At 39.2% G+C, this 21,436-nt stretch overlaps 2 protein-coding genes across 2 annotated transcripts; one reads left to right on the top strand and one right to left on the bottom strand.

Moving 5' to 3' along the window:
* The first annotated feature begins 3,979 nt into the window (after window positions 1-3,979).
* Window positions 3,980-4,779, top strand: LOC128864674 (putative nuclease HARBI1). The gene is made up of 4 exons (XM_054104427.1): window positions 3,980-4,020; window positions 4,075-4,394; window positions 4,451-4,554; window positions 4,627-4,779. Exons 1-4 carry the CDS (start codon window positions 3,980-3,982, stop codon window positions 4,777-4,779), a joined length of 618 nt encoding a protein of 205 aa, XP_053960402.1.
* A 5,934-nt stretch (window positions 4,780-10,713) lies between these two features.
* LOC128864042 (dynein axonemal assembly factor 1 homolog) lies at window positions 10,714-19,769 on the bottom strand. The gene is made up of 6 exons (XM_054103519.1): window positions 18,959-19,769; window positions 18,528-18,898; window positions 18,363-18,461; window positions 18,111-18,175; window positions 17,966-18,051; window positions 10,714-15,470 (listed from the first exon to the last, which is right to left on the bottom strand). Exons 1-6 carry the CDS (start codon window positions 19,155-19,157, stop codon window positions 11,116-11,118), a joined length of 5,175 nt encoding a protein of 1,724 aa, XP_053959494.1. The 5' UTR covers window positions 19,158-19,769; the 3' UTR covers window positions 10,714-11,115.
* Between the last annotated feature and the right edge of the window lie 1,667 nt (window positions 19,770-21,436).

Genomic DNA, 21,436 nt, shown 5'->3' with positions numbered 1-21,436 from the left:
TAGTAGTGAAAAGAAATAGGTCAGAGGCATATAAATCGGCGCTGTTTGGTGATTGAAAATACATTTCGAAACAGTTACTCGTACAGTTGGTAATATAAACATTCTACTGGAGGCAAACTGTATTCAGTTTCTTTGTGCCCGACTTAGGTTAGATTATCGCTGAGGTTCGGGATTTACCCCATTGGGATTGCACAAGCGGATTAAGTCTTAGGTCCTGATAGCCAGTACTCTTTGTTTTACATATTAGTTATAATATTATCGGCCACCATAGCCGAATGATTTGGTGTGTGTCTACCATTCACAAGAACCCAGATTCGCAACTCCGACCATTAAACATCAATTGATAGAGCTTTATAGAATTAAAAAAGCTACAAATTTAGTTTGGAAAATTACTTTTATTCAATTCAAAGTAAAAAATATATGAAAATAATACAAAATTAAGAATCAATTTACTTTTGCTCGATATGACCACCTTTTGCCTTGACTATGGCCTTGAGAAGGTCCGGAAACGAATCGAAAGCTGCCCTAAGCTGCACTCGCGGACAATGGCTTTTTACAGGGCCTCGAGACTGATGAATCTTATAGTTATTTGCACCTGGGGAATTTGAGAGCAACGGTGTGGACGTTATGAAGCTCGGACCGTTATTTTCAGCCATTCTTGGTTCACTCGAGCTTTGTGAGATGGTGCCGAGTCCTGTTGAAACGTCCATGGTCTGCCACCGAAATGCCTCCAGAGACATCAGGCTCCATGAAAGCGATTGGGGAGCACCCATCTGCGGTTATAGCGGCTCAAACCATTACCTGTGGCGGGTGCTGCCTCCTGGTGGCCAATCGATGACTCAAATTCTCGTTTTGGGAATTTACGAATTGCTCAATTTGAAAAATTTTCTCGTCAGAAAACTCTATGTTCGGAAATATACCGCTTTCGGCCAAGCGAAGTAACTCCTCCGCTCTCTCAAGTCTTGAACAATCGCTGGTTGTGCTTTTCAAGCCAAATTCAATGCAATCACACTATTACGTTTGAAATTCATTACTGATTTTCTTTTTTCGGGTTTACTCTCGGCAAAATGCTTCCGCGCGATTGTAAGCAAAACTCCGGACTGTAATTTAGCCAACTAAATGCATGGGCATCAGCTGCGCGAGCGGTCTGAAGTTGGCTACATTTCGAGTGCCGGACCCTGTAGATACATATTTTTTTATCGTAATAGCAGTCGCTCCTCGGCAGACAATGGTAAGCCTCCGAGTGTATTTCTGCCATGAAAAAGTTTTCATAAAAAAATATCTGCCGTTTAGAGTCAGCGTAAACTGTATGTCTCTCCGTTTTGTGAAAATGTCAACACGCAAATGCAAATCACAGGAGGAGCTCGGCCAAGCACCCAAAATAGGGAGTAAGTGCGTATTATATATTATACCTATAGGTATATACTTATTTATAAATAGTCAGTTTGTCTGATAGAAGCCGAGCCGAGAAAATTCAAATTTAGATTACCGTTATTAAAAAAATGTAAATGCTGCCAAATAGGCGTATCCTTTTCGCAATACGCATTGTAAAATTTGTTAGTTTTGTGAAAAATTTAGGAATCGTACGTTGACTTTACAAAATGAATTCTGTTTATAACATGTACACACTAACTATGTTAATGCTCTCGAAGCACTGCGAGATCTAAGCCATACATTGATTATACCATAGAGATCTTACAAAGCCAAAACAAGGTATCTCTTCAGGCAGAGGCAAAGACACAAAACACCTGCCTAATTATGTGCATAGTAAGTAGTGACGCGTAGTTATACCGCTGCATAATATCCAGTTCTCCAAGCGATTTTCACTATACTATTTGATTAATCAAATATATAACTACGCAGACCTTTATGAACTCTCACCCAGTAAGTGCCTTATGTAATCCGGAGGGACAACTCGAATTTTTTCCGTGGGACCCGCGTCCAAGCTGATATACTAAAGATTGAAGTATTGGAAATGACTGCCAAAGGGTAGATAAAACGGGCATATTTTCAAAATGCCCAGCAGCACTCTTTTCCCTGGCATCACCTACAAAAATTTCCTGAATGTTGAGTCCGAATCAATAAACATCTCTCTCGTCTGGGTTCACAGTCTTAGGAGCATTGAGTGCATTGAGAAGTCTGGCGATTTAGCCAGAGCCACAGCGTTTCTTAATAAAGAAGTAGTGGCACGAAATAAGTAAGTAAAAAATATACTTGTATTTAAAAAAATTTTAAAATTAATTAAAAAAAATCTGAATCAATATGGATATGTATGTGTCTGCAAAATTATGTAACAGATATGACCCAACTAAGACAAGCCGAAAGCGAACACTTTCAGAGAAGATATAGAATAGATATTCTCAGACTAACAGCGGGATAAATCTTCTCAATATCGTCCAGTATTATATATATCCGAACGGCATATCTTTTTTATGAAAAGCTTTTTCATGGCAGTAATACACTCGGAGGTTTGTCATTGACTGCCGAGGGCTTACCGCTATTAGAAAAAACGAGATCAACGAATGAGAAACCCATCCTAAAGCAAATCAAACGCAAAAAGTGACGAAGGATAGGCCATATAATTAGAAAACCACCAGATAGCATCACAAGAATGGCACCTGGAATCCGCAAAGGATCAGAGGTCACGGTCGGCTAAAGAATACTTGAAGAAGGTCTATCTACCGCGAGCTAGCAGTTGGCGATATCACATAGGACGGCGCAAAAACAACAACCCAGAACGGTGTGTATGATGGAAGAGTTTTGTCGAGTCCCTATGCTCCCGAGCGGAGTGAACAAGGAAAACAAAAATAACAAAAAAATTATACGCAAGATCTTAGGCGCTGTTTGCGAATGTGATGGATACTGAAGAAGAAGCACTCTCTGAGCTTTATGATGAAATGAGCCTTTTAAAACGTATAATAATGCAAGGATTGCACGCACTTTGACAGGTCGTATGTATTAACGATTATGCTGCGGTAGAAAAATCCGTAGACCCAGCACCCATCAGTGGGCGCCTGTGGCAAGGATGCCCACGAACATGAACAGATATGCAGATATACCCTAGGTATGAGTGTATGGTAGAACTTCGAAAAGATCATAGGAAATTTGTGTGGTCTCAGCCCGAACCGGCAAACGCTGTTTTGCAAAATAAGAAGAGCAGCCACTATAATAGAACCTCTTGGTAATTACTCGGCTTGAATGAGTCGCTCGTGCAACAGCCAACACCACTATCAACTTCCAGTAATCCGAACGATTCCGACTTCCAGCAAACGATTTTAATGCTTATAGGGAAAAAAACCAAAATTGGATCCTGTCAAGTGAGTTTCTAACAAACTACAATGGCTACGTCACCGCATAATCTGAATGTTATTCAAGCTGTCATTGGCAATCGCAAAATGGCTCCTCGCTAAGAAGGTCGCATAGACCCATCGGCTAAAATAATAATAATAAAAGAAAATATCGTCTTCAAAAATCTCAAATTAGTTTGAAAGCTACTGCAGTAACGGTTCAAACATGAAGAAGCTGCCGTAATAACGGAACAGACGAGTACAATTTTATAATAAAAAAATATTAAAAAAATTGGAATACTCTGACATTTTCTGGATTTTCATTATGCCAGAAGAAGTCAATATCTCTTGGAAAATACAAGTTTCCAGCACAACCTTCGGGTCTGTTATCTATTTCATTTAGCAAAAGTCAAAACGAAATTTCCTGGGGTGGCTTTCTGTAATTCGATAGTCGACACTCGTTTGCTCGACACTTTAATTCGATATCGAATGCGCGACGATCCCATTTTGGTTCCCGTATTTCGATATTTGTACTATCGTTTTCATATTTTCGGAAGTGTTTGGAAAGTGGTTTATAGTTGTCAAAAAGTGCACGAAAGCAATAAAAATTAGAAGTAAATATGTACAATTGGCGCTATTTTTTATTATTGGAAGATTTTAATGAAGAAAACTCTTCAATAAATAGAAGGAGAATGCGCGATGCGTCGAATCCAATGGAATTGCCCGATTTATAGTAAGATTAATACAAATTTCATTAAGTAAATATCAAAGTATTTCTTTTGCACAGCTTCCAAACAAAATACCGACTGACCAAGGAGGTTTTTATGTACGTCCTTTGTGAAATAAACCTTAGAGAAGGACTTAGGAGTACATATATACCTCCAATTTTGAGGCAAGCTGCAACGCTGGAGATATTAGCAGGTGGCGGTTACCAGTGGCAAACTGGCGGCGCACACACAGCAGCAATGGGGCATAGTACTCTGTCGAAGATATTTCGCAGCACATTATCGTCGATGGAAGAAACTCTATGCAACCAATGGATATCTTTCGAAAAAAACTTCCAGCCGTGCAAAGAGTGGTTCCATGAAAAATATAACTTTCCGGGAAGTAAGTAGTGCAATATTAACGAAATTTAAATTTTGTACTATTTTAATTCTTTGGAGTTGTTGGTGCCGTAGATGGTACTCATTTAATGCTGTTGAGGCCTATTGAGAACGAGCATATATACTTCAACAGGAAAGGAAAGCATAGCATAAACGCGATGATTGTAAATATATACTTACACTAGCTCTTAATCCTTTTTTCTGGGAGTTATCGTACTCTACATTTTTTATTGCAGATATGTGACCATAAATTAAGAATAAAAGCTATATGCCCACAGTACGGAGGAGCTGCGCACGATTCCTTTGTTTGGAAAGCCTCCAATGAGAGGAAGGTAATGGAGCGGCGCTATAATAATGGAGATACGAGTTCGTGGCTATTAGGTGAGTAATTAAATAGGAAAAAATTAAGATACGGGAATAAATATGTATATTTTTAGGGGATTCTGGATACCATCTTGAGCCATGGCTTATGACCCCGTATCGATTACGCGAAAATGAGACCGACGTAGGCAAATGTATTTTCAACGACATTCACAGTAAGGCTAGAAGCATTGTCGAAAGAAGCATTGGCGTATACAAAGGTTCCTGTATTTATTGAATCAAATGTAAATACACTAACATTAATTGCATTGTTCACTTTAGGCCGCTGGAGAATATTATCGGACGATAGAAAGCCAAGGTACAACCCAACATTGGTTGCGAAAATTGCAAACGTGTGCGCCGCTCTTCACAATGTATGCATCGATAGGAATATTCCATATCAATTCAGCAACGAAACTCTAACTCAAAGACAAGAAGGACTGTTAGAATGTACACCATTGGACATAAACAATCGATTATCAGAGAGGATAAGAAATAGAATAAAAGACCATATTTCTCAGTCAGCAATGTAAAGATTTCATTTTATTGCTGGTAAATTAAATAAAATTTCTTAAGTATAACAGAAAATTGTACTTCATTTCTCAGGTATCAGTCTTTCTTTTTATAAAAGGTAAAAAACTAAGCTTAAAGTTATCACATACATAAAGTAACTCATTAATTATTCATTTTTCGTTTTAGCAATGCGATTTCACATTTCAGTGTTTCCAAGTCTAGCTCTAAGACTTGAATCTTCATTTTTTTATATTGCACTTCAGTTGCAATTTGTGTCTCCTTTAGTTGCAGTTTCCTCTTTGCGATTTCATTGCTCTCTTCGAAAAGCCTCAACACTTCACTTTGAAATTTTTCTTGCTTTTCAATCTCTTTTTCTATTATTTTTATTTTGGGGTCTGAATATCTTTTCGTTTTTGGAGGTTGTACCTCGTCGATTTCCCCTTCCTCGCGTATATTAATTTTTGGAGGCTCAGACTTCCTTGATGTTTTGCCTTCGTCGTCACTAGAATTATCGGCGCTCGAGATTTAGGCCAAATATTACAAGAATGTATTACCACAAATGAAAATGTTTAAAAGTAATGGTAAGTGTTAATACAAACTTTCTGCCATGCTTTTGTTGGCTTCATGGGAGGTCCGTTACTGTTTAACAATTCCGTTAGCTTATCCCATAAGTCTTTCTTTTTCGAACGGTCATTAGCTGCACTCTGTAAGCTATTTTTAGCTAATGAATCGTGCTTCTCCATATATTCCACCAATATATTTAGTTGACGCTACGACATTTTTTGTTAGAGAAAGCAAAAACGATACTTCGACTATCGTTTTTGCTCGATATCGAATTACAGAAAGCCACCCCTGGTGATGCTCCATTGGCGAAATCTATGCGAGAGTTTAATATTACATATAAAGGGTCCGCCATATAACTTTACGGAATTAAAAATGCTATAAAAAAGAAACTACTCAATATTTTTCCAAATTTTTTTTTTTTTTTTTTAAGTACAATCCTTCCGGTTAATGATGGAAAACAACTTCATTCATATGGCTACCTCGGCTAGCCATGCACCATCCCATACGATCGGTCCAATTTTTCAAGACATTTTCGATTGTATGCGGCTTTATTTCAGCTATGAAATCGCGTATGTTGGTCTTCACGAACACTGTCGGCCACAGCAGCAATATTTTCGGGTGTACGCAAGGTTTTTGGTCGGTCACGCGTTGGTTTGTCAATAAGCAACCCAGTTTCTCTTACTTTTTTCGCAAAGTAACGCACATACGCTTCATTCGGTGCTTTTCTTCTTCCCATTGCCGTTTCCCAGCGTTCTTTGAGCGTATACAGAACCATTTTCGTTCAACGGAAGAATAAAACTAATTTTCTGTCAAATCAGATGACAGCTAAGTGTTACCATTCTTCAAACAATACCTAGTTCAAATCCGTAACGATAGGTAGATATTTCTTATGATCTTATGATCCAATTCGATCCTATAAAAGTCGGTGGTTGCTCAGTAATCTAAAATCACTAGATATTGGAAGGACTAATCGAGAAAATCAATTTTAATATTCCTCAGCGAAGTTTACGGAATCATGGTTTTTTCTGGTTAGGGATGGTAAGAACTAATTATGCTTCCAATCTCCGATTTCTATAGCTCTAAGAGAATTTAATTCGCTTTCAAATCATACTGGCCTGGATTTTTCTTCCACAAAGAACCACTTCAAATTGATACTAAATTAATTGTTGAACTAAATTCTTAGTATTATCTAATAATCTTCCTCTATAAATTGTAAGAAATGTTCTTCTTTCACTTTCACTCATTACAATTGAAATTAGTTAATTATAAGTTTTATTTTCCTTTGGTTAATTTATTTAGCATTAATCTGTTTTCATAATATGTAAGAAATACTGTATTTTTTAGACTATTTATTGAATAAATAAATAAATACATTCTGTGGGTCTACCGAAGAGTAGTCACGCTTACACCCATTCGGCTACTATTAATCCTGAAAAATTACTGTTCATAGAGTGAAATAAAAAAACAATACTAGGGATAAGTTCTAGTTTATGTATTTTGGTCCAGTGTTGACCAATTAAGGTGCTTGAACTTAGGTTAATACTGAAATTTGTTATCAACAACTTTGTTTTTAAAAACTAAATTAGCAATTTATTCTGCATGAAAGCATATGGTTATACCTATACATATATTTTACTAAGAAAAACAATCAAAATTGCACCAGTCATGCCAAACTTTCTTATCATCAATATTAAAATCATCTCACACATACCTGCATGTATGTATGTATGCATATGTATATGCCTAGAACATATGAAAATGTTCCCATGTGTCGAAATTCATAATAGAATTCAAAATAACATAAACATGAACGCATATTTAATCAAGCTACTGGTTATTGTTAGTGCAGGTCACTCGAAGAAGATGAACTGATTTATTTAAAGATTCGTATGCAAAAACAGAATTCATTAAACTACGTATACATATAGATGTATGTATAGATAAAATTGGCGCCAACGCCCTTTTTCAGAAACACTCTAAGCTCCTCCCGCAATTTGTGGTGTGCGTCTTGATTTTAGTCCACAAATGGTCCACACTACTGTCTGCACAGGTGGTTCAAAAATGGATTCTGGTGTTGGAACAGGTATACTTAGGCCTGCCATAAGTTCTGTTACAAGTTAAGTCCGTTATAGATATGAAATTATAATACTATTTTTAATGAAGTTAGTTTTATGTAAATATTGGAAAAAAATGTATAATTAGCATTCGAAATGGTCACCATTTGCTTTTATATACACCTTCAAACAATTAGGTCATTCAGCTATTGCAGCACGCGCGGTTTCCATGGATATTGACGTCGCTGCTCGAACCAAAGATTGCTTGAGACTCTCCAAATCTCTGTTAGATCTTCTACAGGCCATGTTCTCCAATTCTGACCACAAACAGTAGTCCAATGAATTAAGATCTGCACTTCCAGACGGTCCATATCTTCTGCGGCTCTGAACCCAGGAATATTGTTTTTAGCCACTATTGTGTGTTTTTGTCCTTATGGGCTGGAGCGAAATCTTGTTGGAACATCCAATGCCCTCCATTGAAGAGAGTACTGCTCAACTGCTTCCTCCTGGTACACTTTCGCCCCTTTTTTCGCTGAAATGAAGAGATGTAACGCTTTTACAGGACACTCCCCACCAAACCATTACGGAGGCTGGATGGTGGCCACGCTGAGCCCTTGGAACAACATTTTTGGGGTCTTCATTATTGATTATTAAAAGCTTCTTCAACAGTGAAAATTTTCTAATCTGTGAAAATATTTTCTTGGCGATGGACCGCGAGCCACCGAAGAAGCTGTTGTCAAAATATGACCATTTGAGCGACGGAGGGCGGAGATCATCTCTAACTAGTCTTGACATGGATCTGGTCGATAAATTCATTTCGCTGGACTTGATTTTCTGCTTTCTAAGGAGATTTCTCCGAATTCTTTTTCGAAAGGCTTTTATGGATGCACTAGTTAGAACCATGCGAGGACGACCACTTCTTTTTCTGTCTATCACTTCAGACGTTTGCGAAAAACGATTGATCGTGCAATAAACAAACATTCTTGAAATATTAAGTCCTTTCAGCAATTCGTAAATCTAACTCATCACTGCATTGCGATTTTCGTTAGGTCACCACTCCATTGTTAACAAACGAAATTTGCAACGAAACTGAATACGAGTATAATTTATGAGTAGACAATGCATACGAACAAAAGCACAAATAACGGGACTTTTTTCTGCGAATTTGTTCTCGCCGTGTGCATGTAAAATTTGTCACAGAATTTATGGCAAGATTAAGTATATTCTCACAGACTTAGAACTGAAAAATCTGTGCGTCTTCCAAATCCTAGCAGTGTCTTCTAGGCGGAAGTATTGCCAATAAGGGAAGCTTGTAGATTACTAATCGCTGACTTCTTCAAGCTGCAATCCAGGTACTGCATTTGGCCACAACAACCTCTAAACTGGTGGAGCAAAGCAGAAATAGCCTTACCACCTTGAGCGTAAGCCATAAAGTTACCTTAATCAAAAATATCTACGAATCGCGAATTGTAAATTGGGGGATCAGACAGCCTGTAAAGTCAGCAGAACGTTATGGCCCACCTACAACCACGAGCAAAAGTTAACATTGACAAATATGAAACGAAGGAATGCCTGCAGACTCATGGCAGTGATAACTGGCTTCTGATCCATAGGAGAGCAGGCAATCAAAATGGGCATCCCTTACAAAATATACTGCCAATCAATTAGAGAAAAAGAAAACTATATTTCGCTTCCTCTGTAAATGCGGTATCCTATGATAGGCAAGAATATCAGCCCTTGGCAAACCGCTTTTTGAAAACCTCGGCGAGCTGGCTTATATAGACGTAAACAACTTTATAAGGTTTCTCAATCGCAGAGACTAAATATAGCCGTGAAGAAATAATCGTGTAACTTGTCGGTAGCGAGGATGCAGCAACAAAATGGTGCGGAAGCGCTAGTTTCATTCTTAGTGAATTACCACTTCAACAAGTCTTACAGTTTTAAGCCGACTCTGAACGGCAGATATTCTTTTATGCCTTTTATGGGTAATTGTGTCGAAACTGGAACCTTCTCAAATCAAGTTCGTATATTTTCTACATATGTAATTTTCAATTTACTTTCATTTTAGCCTATTCCCGACTCTTTTGGACGAAATTTTTTTTGATCGTGATTTTCAAGATTTTCAGGTAGGAGGCTTGCCATTGTCTGCTGAGGGGCGCCCGCTAGAAGAAACCTTTTTTAAGATTGGTGTTTCCCACTGGGGTATTCGTATCGTATCACTTCCGAATGGCAGTCATGCACCAACCTATTCGGCTACGACTATCGCCATAAAAGCCACAAAAAAACGGAGTGGTAACCGATGCATTCGTGTTAATGCCATACAGTAGATAGGATATAATAAAAAACACTCGGTCATGTGTAAGATTTTTAAACAAATGCTTGGTCCCACTTGACAACAGACACAGCAGATTCAAGTATCTCTCTATAAGTACCTCTTACAGGGATTATTTAGGTATAATCAGAGGAACTATATTTCTTTAATATCGCCACGTTGTCAGCTGACATGCTTACGAGCTTCTATTGACTGAGTACTAAGAAGCTTGCGTAGACGAACGCTGATCTCGATTTGAGCACAGTTTGAGTGCTGCAACGATTTAAATGTTGGATAACCTCAAGACCCTTTGTTAGCATGCAAAAGGCACGATTCGTTTACAAACCTCTCAAGTGTTTCAACTAATTCAACCGGTTTGCGCCGGTTTCTGCGGTGATTGCATGCGACAATTGGTTTTTATTTATTCTCTGATAAGAAATACTCAATAATTCAACTGAACTACTTATATTACATCAGCTGTTTGTTTGCTTGATTTCTATTATTGAATTTATTAATAATCACAATAATCCTGTCCTAACTGATAGCGATGCGTTCATGTCAAACCGGTTTGAGGTGGTTCGCTCGCATTGCCAAACCGGTTTTCATAGAGATTGTCGTTAATGGAATAAAAGTTCAAAAGACCTAATTAACCAATTGATACATTTTTGTTTCCACATAAATATTAAGCTCATGTCTGACGCTAGTCAAAACAACAGTGATTACAAATCGGTTTTGTAAAACACCGAAATGGTTAGATTTTTTGCAAAATCATTCAACAATTTCCATTTATTTTCATAAATTTTTATTAAAGTATCGGCACATGCACGAAATATCGAGAACATACGAGATAACTAGAATGTGGGCTAGCTGTGGGCTACTAAAAAAATATACCTACATTGATTTTGTGCGATGCCAGAAATTGTTTATGGGTTATAGGTAATCTCCGCATTGACCGAGATCTCGTTGATCACCTCATCGTCCTCGCCGATAACTTGTAGACTGCATTCAATCATATCAAACTCATTCTCCTTGGCAGCCTGAATTTGTGCATCCAAACTATCGTTGGTATCGTCGTTGAACTGCTTTAGAATTGGAGACTTCAGTAGGTTCTCAAGACTGCGCGCCTTTTCTAAATTGGTGGGTGAAGGTTTACTACTTCGGTCTGCGGTGTGAGATACGTCGGTGTTTTTTAAAAGTTTTGATGTGGTCTCTATAGCATCTATAACTTCTATCTCCTGCACTTCTTCAGGTTTAGTATTACCAGCAACAAAATATTCAATAGTGTTACCACTTAAAACTGGAAATTCTTTATACTCCTCTGACAAATCTTGAAACTCGGCGTCATCCATTGATGCCTGGTCCTTGCCAAAGTTGCTCTGCATGTGTCTGTCAAAATTTTCCATATAACCAGTGTTTTCGTTATCAATAATTTGCAATTGCTTTAATTTATCTTCAGCCATTTCCGTGCGACCTGGAATGTCATCAAAGTTGTACTCTCTGTTCTTAAAGTTGTTTTCTGTTTTATTTTCTGTGGACACGCATGTCTGCTTAGGCTCTTCAACAGCTCCTGTGGTTGTAGTTCCACGCTTTGTTTCATCATCTGATACGCTTACTTCTTTTGCCTGAGCATCCTTTTCCACCCGCATTTCGTCTTCGCTAATTTTTTCTACTCCAAAACCACCCTTTTTCTTTACTATTTGCATTTCATCTTTTTTCAGCGCCTCTGTTACAATTTTTTCCATTTCTTCTTGCCCCATTGGCGCATCCGCAAACTCTTTCTCTTCCACAATTCCAAAGTTCAACAACTTTTCATATTCTACAACTCCACGCGCTGTTTCCTTATCTATGCCATATTCTTCATAATTACTACCATCAAAGTTGAGCACGCTATCTACCACTTCTCTGAGGCTTTCTCGCTTATCGGCTACCACTCCTCTATCTTCGAACAGCATTGCTTCTTGCTCAAGTTCTTCACTCTCTATTTCTTTGTACACTTCTATAGGCTCCTGGCGCAACTCGTCACTCTCAGCACTCCTCTCAGGGTCATCTAGTTCATCGTAACTTGTATCTAATTCCTTGAATTCCTCCTCCTCACTTTCGCGACCCAATGCTATACCACCCCTCTCTAACTCAAGTGGATTCTCAAATATCCCACATTTGTGCAATTCGGTTACGCCTTCCATTGACTGTTCTTTTTGTATGCAGTGCAAAACATTAAACTCAGACTCATCATCAGCATGCAACTTGGACGCCATCTTACCAAGATCATTATCGTCTAGCATATCTCTGAAAATGCTCGGTATTCGAAATTGTGCGTCCAATTTCGTGATGTTCATAAAATTATTGGAGTTGTCCCCATCAACCTCACCGGTATGACTGTTGTTGGTACTCAGTTTGATAACTTGCATAGCCTGCTTTGAAAGTGTCGGCTTTACGTCCTTCTCCGATGCTTTTGCCTCCAAATTACTGGCTTCCTTTTTTTCTTTTTCCTTTTCCTTCGTACGTTGCACCATCTTCTGTAATAGGTCGTTCTCTTCAGTGGTTAGAGGATCTGTGGATTGCGTAACGTCCTTGTGCTCCTCAAGACCCATCATCTTTTGCAGCATAACATTTTCATCATCCGTCAAATTCAATTCTTTCTTACTCTCCTTTATGATCTGCTTGAGCTCGGTGTAGCTGCGTGCACACTCTACCACCCCATTCTCATCTTCTTTGTTAATCTCTACCTTCTCAAAGTCTAACTTGTCAATGAAATCCTCATCGATGCCACGAAATCCTGTCGACTTCGATGGCTCCAATGAATAGAACTGTTCGCTATCATCCTCTTCATCTGCCTCCCGCTCAGCATCTTCTTTCTCTTTCAACTCATTTGCTTTCTGTATCAATTGCATAGCTGGTATGCGTTCGGTTGGTCTATAGTAAAATTTGAAGCTGCTACCACCCTCCTCTCGGCGTACTTTCCCCTCCCACAGTCGAATCACCTCAGTACCTCCTGCACCGCCCTGCGAACAGTCTGTTCTGGGTCTGTAAGGCAACTTGGTCTCACTCTTATCTCGGCACACTTTCGCATCCCACACTCGCACCGCTTCAGCGCCGACTCCATTATCTGATTTTGCCGACTCATAGCTATCTGAATCCTCACTATCGCTATAATTAATTTGACTTTCCGGTAAATCCTCTATCTCGCCTGTATCCTTCTTTACCACCACCAACTTGCCATCCACTACTTCCAAGGTATCATTGTATTTGTCTTTTTGAGCATAAACCCGGTCCACAAGTTTGCGAACACGCTGAGTCTCCCGGTTTCTCTCCGCAGCGATTTGCTGATCTAACAACTCGCTGGTGTTTCCATTAAAGTCTCGCAGGTTGGGCGAGTTTAAAAGTTTTTGTAAGCTCTCTGACTTTTGAGCTTCGGTGGATGTATGTTTTTGGCAAACAGCTTCTCTAAACTCGCGCTCTTTACGTTCCTCCTCTGCTTTGTTCTTGCGTGCTATTTCTTGCAGTAGTTCATTGAAGGAGCTAAGTACATCACGTATACTGCGCACTGGCGGCTCTGGTGGTTTTTGTGGATCTGAGTAGCTGTACTCTTCGTCTGATTCAATTTCACCAAATTCATAGCTTTTAGGTTTAGTTGATTGGTGGTCGGTTCTCTGTTCCACTAAAGTCAACTCATCTAGAAGATCTTTAATTATGTCTTCACAAATTTTTTGCGTGTTTTCGCTGATCTCTTTGTCACGATATTTAATCTCCTCGCGTACGTCTTCCTCAAGTGCTTGGCGATATGCTGTATTGATATTATATAGCTGTTCATTCTCATCCTCAAGCTTTTGTAATAATTGGCGCAATTCACGCTCTTCACGTTCGAATGAAGTATAAACTTTTTCCTGGCATATAGTTTCAGAAGTATTTTTTTCAGTTTCAGTGTTCATTTTCTTGGTTACCGTATCGATAAGTGGCATTGTTGCATCGATGAAATCGCCAGGCACATCATTACGTAGTACTCCTACATTGGGAAGCATACTGTTCAATGCGTCAATCTTCTCAAGACTGCTCGCCTCGGGTGGAACATCGCTGCTGCTTCCCTCTCCGTGCTCTTTTTGGCATACTTCCTTACTAGGGGCAGTTATTGTGCCAATCTCCATAACCCCTTCTACTCGCGCAACATGTTCTAATACAGTAACCATATATTTCTCAGGGGTGGGATCCCTGTGCAGAAGATTGAAATTTGCAATGTGTTCCTCGAAATCTGTGTGAATGCTTTGAGTGTTTTTTATAAGTGCTGTTTCAGCAGTCAGGACCTGCTTGTCCTTCTGCATTTCTTCAATGAAATTCCCCATATGCATCGAGAGCTCTTCAAAATCATCAACTACTTTCTGATTAACCTCCTCGCATTCTTTCTCGTACTTCATTTGGTCAGCGTCTTTTACTTTGAACAACGCAATATTATCCGGTGCTACGCATATATCTTCGCTATCCCTGTCACGAGTTTCCATAGCAGTTTCTATTATATCGAAATGTTGTGCTAATCGTTCCTCCTCTGTTTCCTCCGCTTCCAAATGCTCTTCAACCTCAATTTGTAATTTTATACGTTTCTTCGGCGAAGGTGTTGAAAGATCATTCATTGCGATTTTACAAATCGCGTCGACTGTGGCATTATACTCATCTTTAGCGACGTCATCCGAATCAGAGAGATTATCTACTGGCAAACGCCTGCCAATGTGACGAGCTTTCTGCATGACAGCCGGTAAAACCTCTGTGGCCAATAGATGATCAATTACGCCGTTTGTTATGACAGCATTTTCTTCATATCTCGTCTCCAGCTCAGAAATCTCTCCAACGGTTACATCTTTACTCTCTACCTCACCTTGCTCTTTCATTGTGGTGGTATTAACAATATTCAAAATGCTTCCCATATCACCATCTCTTGCTATATGTATAGCTTGAGATTTAGTGGTTGGAGAATCGTTCGTAATCTTCTCGTCTTTGTCTAGATTCGCACGCAATTCGATGGACTTCGAGTCAGTGGAAATATTTGCATCTGAATCAGTGGTGCCTAAGACCGAAGTTGACGAGCTAACATTCATGTCTGAAGATGTTTCCGATATGCTACTCTCATTCACAACCTCGTCCCATATGCCTAGCTCCATATTTATGCCAGCATCTACTTCTGCTTGACGTTGACGCTTCGCTTCGGCACGATCTTCCTCTGAATCTGAGGAATTGAAAAGAGCATCCTGTTGGTCTGGTGGCTTATGTTTGTTTCGCATGCGAATCGTAGCTGAAAAATAGATTAGAATGAAAGTTAGAGTAGAGACAACTTTAAATGCTTTCACATTCGAGGAAAAACATTTTTGTAAGATATCCAATATGGATATGGAAAATGATAGAATTCAATTCGCCTTGGTTGGAGGAAAAGAAATTTATTATTTTTGCGCAAATGGGTTAAAACTGTTTTATAATCGATATTTAGCTCCTAGACGATACAACGACTACTAACATACCGGTCAACTACGATTATTTCTGTGATATTATCGACATTTTCGTTAATGAGCCGAGTACAAAAGAATCCCTAGCATCTCCTATGCTCCTTTCCAGCTCCCTCGAAAAGTTAACTATGCTACTTTTGTGCTCTCTGTTTTGAAAGACTAGAATGTATCCCTTAACTGGAGCTTGAGCGACTCCTAAAATTCTCGATGCATATTTTTTCTAAAAATAAGGCTCTGATTTGGTATGAGCAAAATAGTCTACCTATTGCAGATTGGACAAAAATCTGTAAACTTAATTATTGTTATAAATAATCATGAATAATCACGAATTCCGCACCTTAAAAAGGGTGAGCCGAGAAAGATTACGCCAGTGAAGTGCGAAGTCTTGGGCGACTTTTCTGCTGGGCATTTCAAAGTGCAGTAAAAGCCATTAGGTTGAAAACCTTTGTGAAAAAAGGCAAACTTTCGACAAAGTAATTTCAAAAACAGCGTAAATTTTCGATAAAAGTCTGGAACTATTTGCGAAATTTGGTAGAGGGTGTAAGAGGGATGCTAAAACATTTCGCCAGCGAATATATTTAAATTGTATGATTTAATGCCCAGGCGGCCGCCGTAGCCGAATGGGTTGGTGCGTGATTACCATTCGGAATTCACAGAGAGAACGTTGGTTCGAATCTCGGTGAAACACCAAAATTAAGAAAAACATTTTTCTAATAGCGGTCGGCCCTCGGCAGGCAATGGCAAACCGCCGAGTGTATTTCTGCCATGGAAAAGCTCCTCATAAAATATCTGCCGTTCGGAATCGGCTTGAAACTGTAGGTCCCTCCATTTGTGGAACAACATCAAGACGCACGCCACAAATAGGAGGAGGAGCTCGGCCAAACACCCAAAAAGGGTGTACCCGCCAATTATATATATATATATATATGATTTAATGCCCAACCGCATAAACCTGCTAAACCACCCAAAGGATATTGAACATATTTTCATACAATTTTTGCAATTATCATTAGGTATGGGAATAAGTTTCCGCCCTCACGAAAGAGGTGTCGCTGCTGATACTATTTTTGTGTTCGCTCTAGTAATATACTGTTGATTTGAAGGTGTATATGTGAGGTCTTGATCGCAGTAGTTGACATTCGTTAGAAGCGTAAAGAGCCTTTTTTATCTGACGTCAAAAATGATTACGTTCGTCCCGAAAAAACAGCATTTGCACCGATAAAATTCAAAGTTATTCAACTACAACAATTATTGGATGAAGACGCATGTCGACCCCTTTATGATATGTCTAACAAGTTGGATGTCGACAGACTTACCGTCGATAAACGTTTGCACGCGATGGGAATGATCCAGAAAGCAGATAACTAGGTGCCACATCTATTGAAGGAGATGGGCATCGAGAGACGTTTGGTGACGTGTGAGATCGTCACTGGCGATGAAAAATGGATCTATTATGATAACCCTAAGCGTCGAAGATGTTGGAGCCTGCCAGGTGAACAAGGTCTATCAACAGCGAAAAAAAATGTCATGCTTCAAAGGTTATGTTGTGCGTCTGGTGGGATCAGAAGGGTGTCATCTATTATGAACTCCTTAAACCATCTGAAACCATCACTGGTGATTGTTACCGACTGCAGTTAATGCGTTTGAATCGAGCTCTCAAAGAAAAGCGGTCGGAATAGCACGGTAGACATGATTGACATGAAACTGATTTTGCTGCATGACAAAGCCAGGCCACACCTCGCTAAATCGGTTCAGAAATATTTAGAGAGACTGAATTGGGGAATCTTGCACCACCCGCCGTATTCCCCTTCGGATTACCATCTGTTCCGATCAATGCAGTCAGCCCTTATTGGAGAGCGGTTCACTTCTTACGAGAGAATCGCAAACTGGCTCAATGAATGGATCAAGTCAAAAGAACTCAAATTTTTCGTCAGAGGAATCCCTATGCTGTCTGAAAGATGGAGTAAAGTTGTAGCTTCCAATGGCATATACTTGGTAATTAATTCGTAATTTTGGCTAAGAAAGGACGGAATACCCGTCATAAAATAATAATGATAATACCCAATAAAATTTTACAGAAATGAGCCAATGAAATTTTTCATTAAGTGTCATTTTATAAAAAGTATTAGTTGTTATATAATTTATTTCATAAAATAAGTTAAATAATAATATAAAAAACTAAAAGTTCACTTTGACTATTTTTGCATGCATTTCCAAATGGCATTGACTCATTTTTGCACCATACGGAATCTTCATAAATATTTTCAAAAAATCACACTGCACCTACCATTAACGCTATCACGTATCTTTTTACGTTCCTTACGGTTCCAACGTTCGTGCTCTTTACGCTCTCCTTCATAGCCTCCTAGTTTCCTGCAAAATTTCAAAGGATAGTCAATTTTTTGCCTATCAACAACAAACCTATGACCTACCAAGCCTCTGCGCATGCGCGATCTTTAGGAAATACAGGTCGACTATCTAAATAAGTTAATTCTTTCTACACAAAAAACGAAACAAACATAATATTCCGGTATAGTAACAAATATAAGATTCATAAAGTAAGAACTCTACATCCAAGCGTTCCAAGCGATGTGGCTTTCAGCGCTTTATTCAGCTACGATTAGCCGGCCTGGAACGCTTGGTATAGAGTTCTAGTTTAAACTTCATCATTTACGATTACTTACACATTCCAGTATTAGAGTTTTTCGGTATTGTGGTACTTTGGACACCACCGGGTTGCCTTGCAATACCAACACACGTAATTGCGGCATTTTAGCAAAAATCTGTAGTTTAAAAAAAAATTAGGCCAACCACTTTACTTACTTACATTTCTTGGCGTCATTACTCACCTTCACCACCAATATATCATCGATTCGATTATTTGACAAATCCAGCACCGAAATTGTTCGACAATTTTCCAAATCTTTAAGACCATCAAAGTCCTTCAAATAGTTTGAGGATAAATTTAAGGTACTCAACACTGGCAACACTTCAAAGCCACAATTCTCGATTTTTCTTATATGATTCGAGGCCAGATTAAGGGTGTCTAATTCCGCACAATGTTCCAAATTCTCAATACGTTTTATTAAATTGTTTTGCAAGAATAGACACTTGAGTTGCTTTTGATTGTCCAGTCCCTGTATCTCGGAAATGGCGTTGCACTCCAGCCAAAGGCATTTGAGTCCGGTATACTCCTCCAAGCACTCAATGCAATCGATACCTTTATGAAGAAAATACATTTAAATAATTAACTCTTCCCCATGATTTAAAATTAGCTGACCTTGATAGTGCAGATAGAGCACATCGTTCAACGCTGGCGTCTGATAGAGTTTATCCTTTTTGCATAGCTCTTTTAGTCGCTTCTTAGTGATACGCGTTATACCGGTGATTTCCTTGCGTGCATTGTTGTTATTGTTGTTGGTGGTGGTGCTATATGAGTCGGTGCCTTTGCTAACCCCGCCGACATAATAGCGCTCCATTGCCGATAACCGTTATGGCTTCGGCTAATTTTCGCTTTGAATTAGAATTTTTTGAACGCTTCAGCTTTTTTGATTACTCTTCTATTGTTATTATTGTTTTAGTTAACTGCCGTGTTTTCTGTAATACTTTTTTTCCGTTTTGTATAATCGTTATAATTAATTTTTTTATTTTATTTTTATTTGTTTGACGATAGTAAAAATACACTTTGAATTTCTACTCAAATTGATGATTTCCTCTATGATTATTGATCACACAAAGTTGTTGTTGGCAACAGTTGCTCGGCATTGTTGAAAGTTGCAGTGTGGTGGGCAACTTGAAATTGGTTTTCAATATGGTGAATATTGGGAAGCGTGAAAAAGAACGTCATGCGGCCTTTACTTGGCATCTTTGGCAGGCTTCGCAAGGACCAATTATTTTCTTATCTCACTGCCAGAACACCAAGCAAAGGGATGAAACCGCTTTTGCAAGCTTTGCCGTCTCAAGTACACGCTTTGATTGGGAATCAGTAATTCCAATGCTTACTTACATACATACTGATGAACAGTTATTTCTGTACTGCTGGGGGGGAAGTGTATTTGTTGAAGGTGACCGCACAATGTCTGATTTACGGTGCTGTTAGCCGCTTCCTACGCTAATTACGTTCATAAGGGTTTTAATATCAATACCTGCTATTTCATCAGCAGGCGTGGCAAAGAGATGAGAGCCAAGATACTTAAATCTTAGCCCTGTGTGCAGATAAAGAGAGAGTGCCGAGATGATTCCATCTCATCCTCCATACAACTGGTGCAAAAATAGCTCGAAGTAATGCCATTGTCACGTATACCTTACAGCCAATGTACACCCACGAAAGTCGAGAGATGGGATTTTGTTAACCTCAGAAGAACCCTCGAACGCCTCCGACCCTCTCGTTACCAGACAGATTTCGCGACCTTACAAGTTTGTATACTTACCCATCGCTCGCTGAGTTGACGTGAGCAGACCACTGGTAGTCAACGGGAACCGAATCCTCCGGTTTCGCGAAGTAACTACCTTACAGGTAGCCCTGTCTAGCCAACTCATCCATCTCGCAGACGAGCCTTATATCGAAGAATCCGGATGCCATCGAAAGTGAAGTCAGGCATTCCCAAACAGTTTCGAGTGTACCATCATCGAGTTCAGTGCCCTGATTCCCGCCTGGCTGTCGGAGTAGATATTAAACGAGAGGTACTAGCGTACATAATTTTTCAACTCAGTGAGACCAGGCCGCACTGGTATGTGAGAAATGTTAAAATTGGTTTATGCACAACTTGCACTGTGTCACCTCAAAAGATTCGTTTCTGAAAATAATTTCTCATCAAACGATGTAGGTGAGTGATCGGCTGCTTTTTTCAAGTGTCCTGGAACCGATAGACCGCTGACGAAGCTATTCAAATAGGGCGATGAAGAGCTGATTAGTTGCATGCATCAACTCCTCTGTAGAATACGGCCAGACTAATGCGTGTGTGTCGACTGAAAATTCAATTGTGCTCTTTTCAGCTTTCAAGAACGTTAATCCTAAAATCTTCTTAGTATTGTATATAAAATTCTGTTGAACCTTTTATGTGAATAAGTAAAGCCCACCTCAACGAACTGATTAGATTTTACCACTGTAACTTTATATTAAAATAAAATAAATAAATAATTGGCGCGTACACTTCTATTAGGTGTTTGACCAAGCTTCTCCTCCTATTTCTGATATTCGTCTTGATGGTCATGACAGAAAGGTTTGCCTTTGTCTGCAGATGGGCGACCGCTATTAAAAAAAAACTGTTTCTATTAATTTGGTGTTTCATGCACGAGTATTTGAACCTGTGCACTTCCGAATGATAATCATGCACCAAGCTATTCGGCTACGGCGGCCGTTTTAAGACGTCTTTAAGTCTAGTAAATCTACCATCAACCAGATATTCGCTTGAAGAAAGATTCGGTATGTGCAAAGCATTGATAAGAAAGGAACTGCTAAATCTAAACTCTTAAGCAGCTACCGTATCAATACCAGCTGCTATTAACGAATTAAGATTCAATATAATAGGAAAACATGAAGCTTTGTAAGTTGACAGTTCGGCAAAAATGTTTTGCTGTGAACGACCTTTCGACTTGTGCCTATTCATGCCCACGACAGTCGGTCCTACGTTACCGGAACGACGCGGGATTGTCACTCCAGCAGCACTCCACGGACATCATATTGAAAAGATTTCAAAAAGTGTAGTCAGACAGTTAACCGGCTCTCAGTGAATTTGAAATATTCAGCTGATGGGCC

The sequence above is a fragment of the Anastrepha ludens genome, chromosome 5 (genome assembly GCF_028408465.1).
Source record: "Anastrepha ludens isolate Willacy chromosome 5, idAnaLude1.1, whole genome shotgun sequence".
NCBI lineage: Eukaryota > Metazoa > Arthropoda > Insecta > Diptera > Tephritidae > Anastrepha > Anastrepha ludens.
The sequence above is the reverse complement of the archived record's forward strand: the minus strand, read 5'-3'. Positions and strand labels throughout refer to the sequence as shown.

Excerpts from the sequence above, each read along its gene's own strand:
- LOC128864674 (XM_054104427.1), top strand. The coding sequence starts at position 3,980 with ATGCGCGATGCGTCGAATCCAATGGAATTGCCCGATTTATA. Across the intron at positions 4,021-4,074 it reads ATGGAATTGCCCGATTTATA|CTTCCAAACAAAATACCGAC; the intron begins GTAAGATTAATA and ends TCTTTTGCACAG. Across the intron at positions 4,555-4,626 it reads ATAGCATAAACGCGATGATT|ATATGTGACCATAAATTAAG; the intron begins GTAAATATATAC and ends TTTTTATTGCAG.
- LOC128864042 (XM_054103519.1), bottom strand. The coding sequence starts at position 19,157 with ATGGAGCGCTATTATGTCGGCGGGGTTAGCAAAGGCACCGACTCATAT. Across the intron at positions 18,899-18,958 it reads GCTCTATCTGCACTATCAAG|GTATCGATTGCATTGAGTGC; the intron begins GTCAGCTAATTT and ends TTCTTCATAAAG. Across the intron at positions 18,462-18,527 it reads ATGATATATTGGTGGTGAAG|ATTTTTGCTAAAATGCCGCA; the intron begins GTGAGTAATGAC and ends TTTAAACTACAG.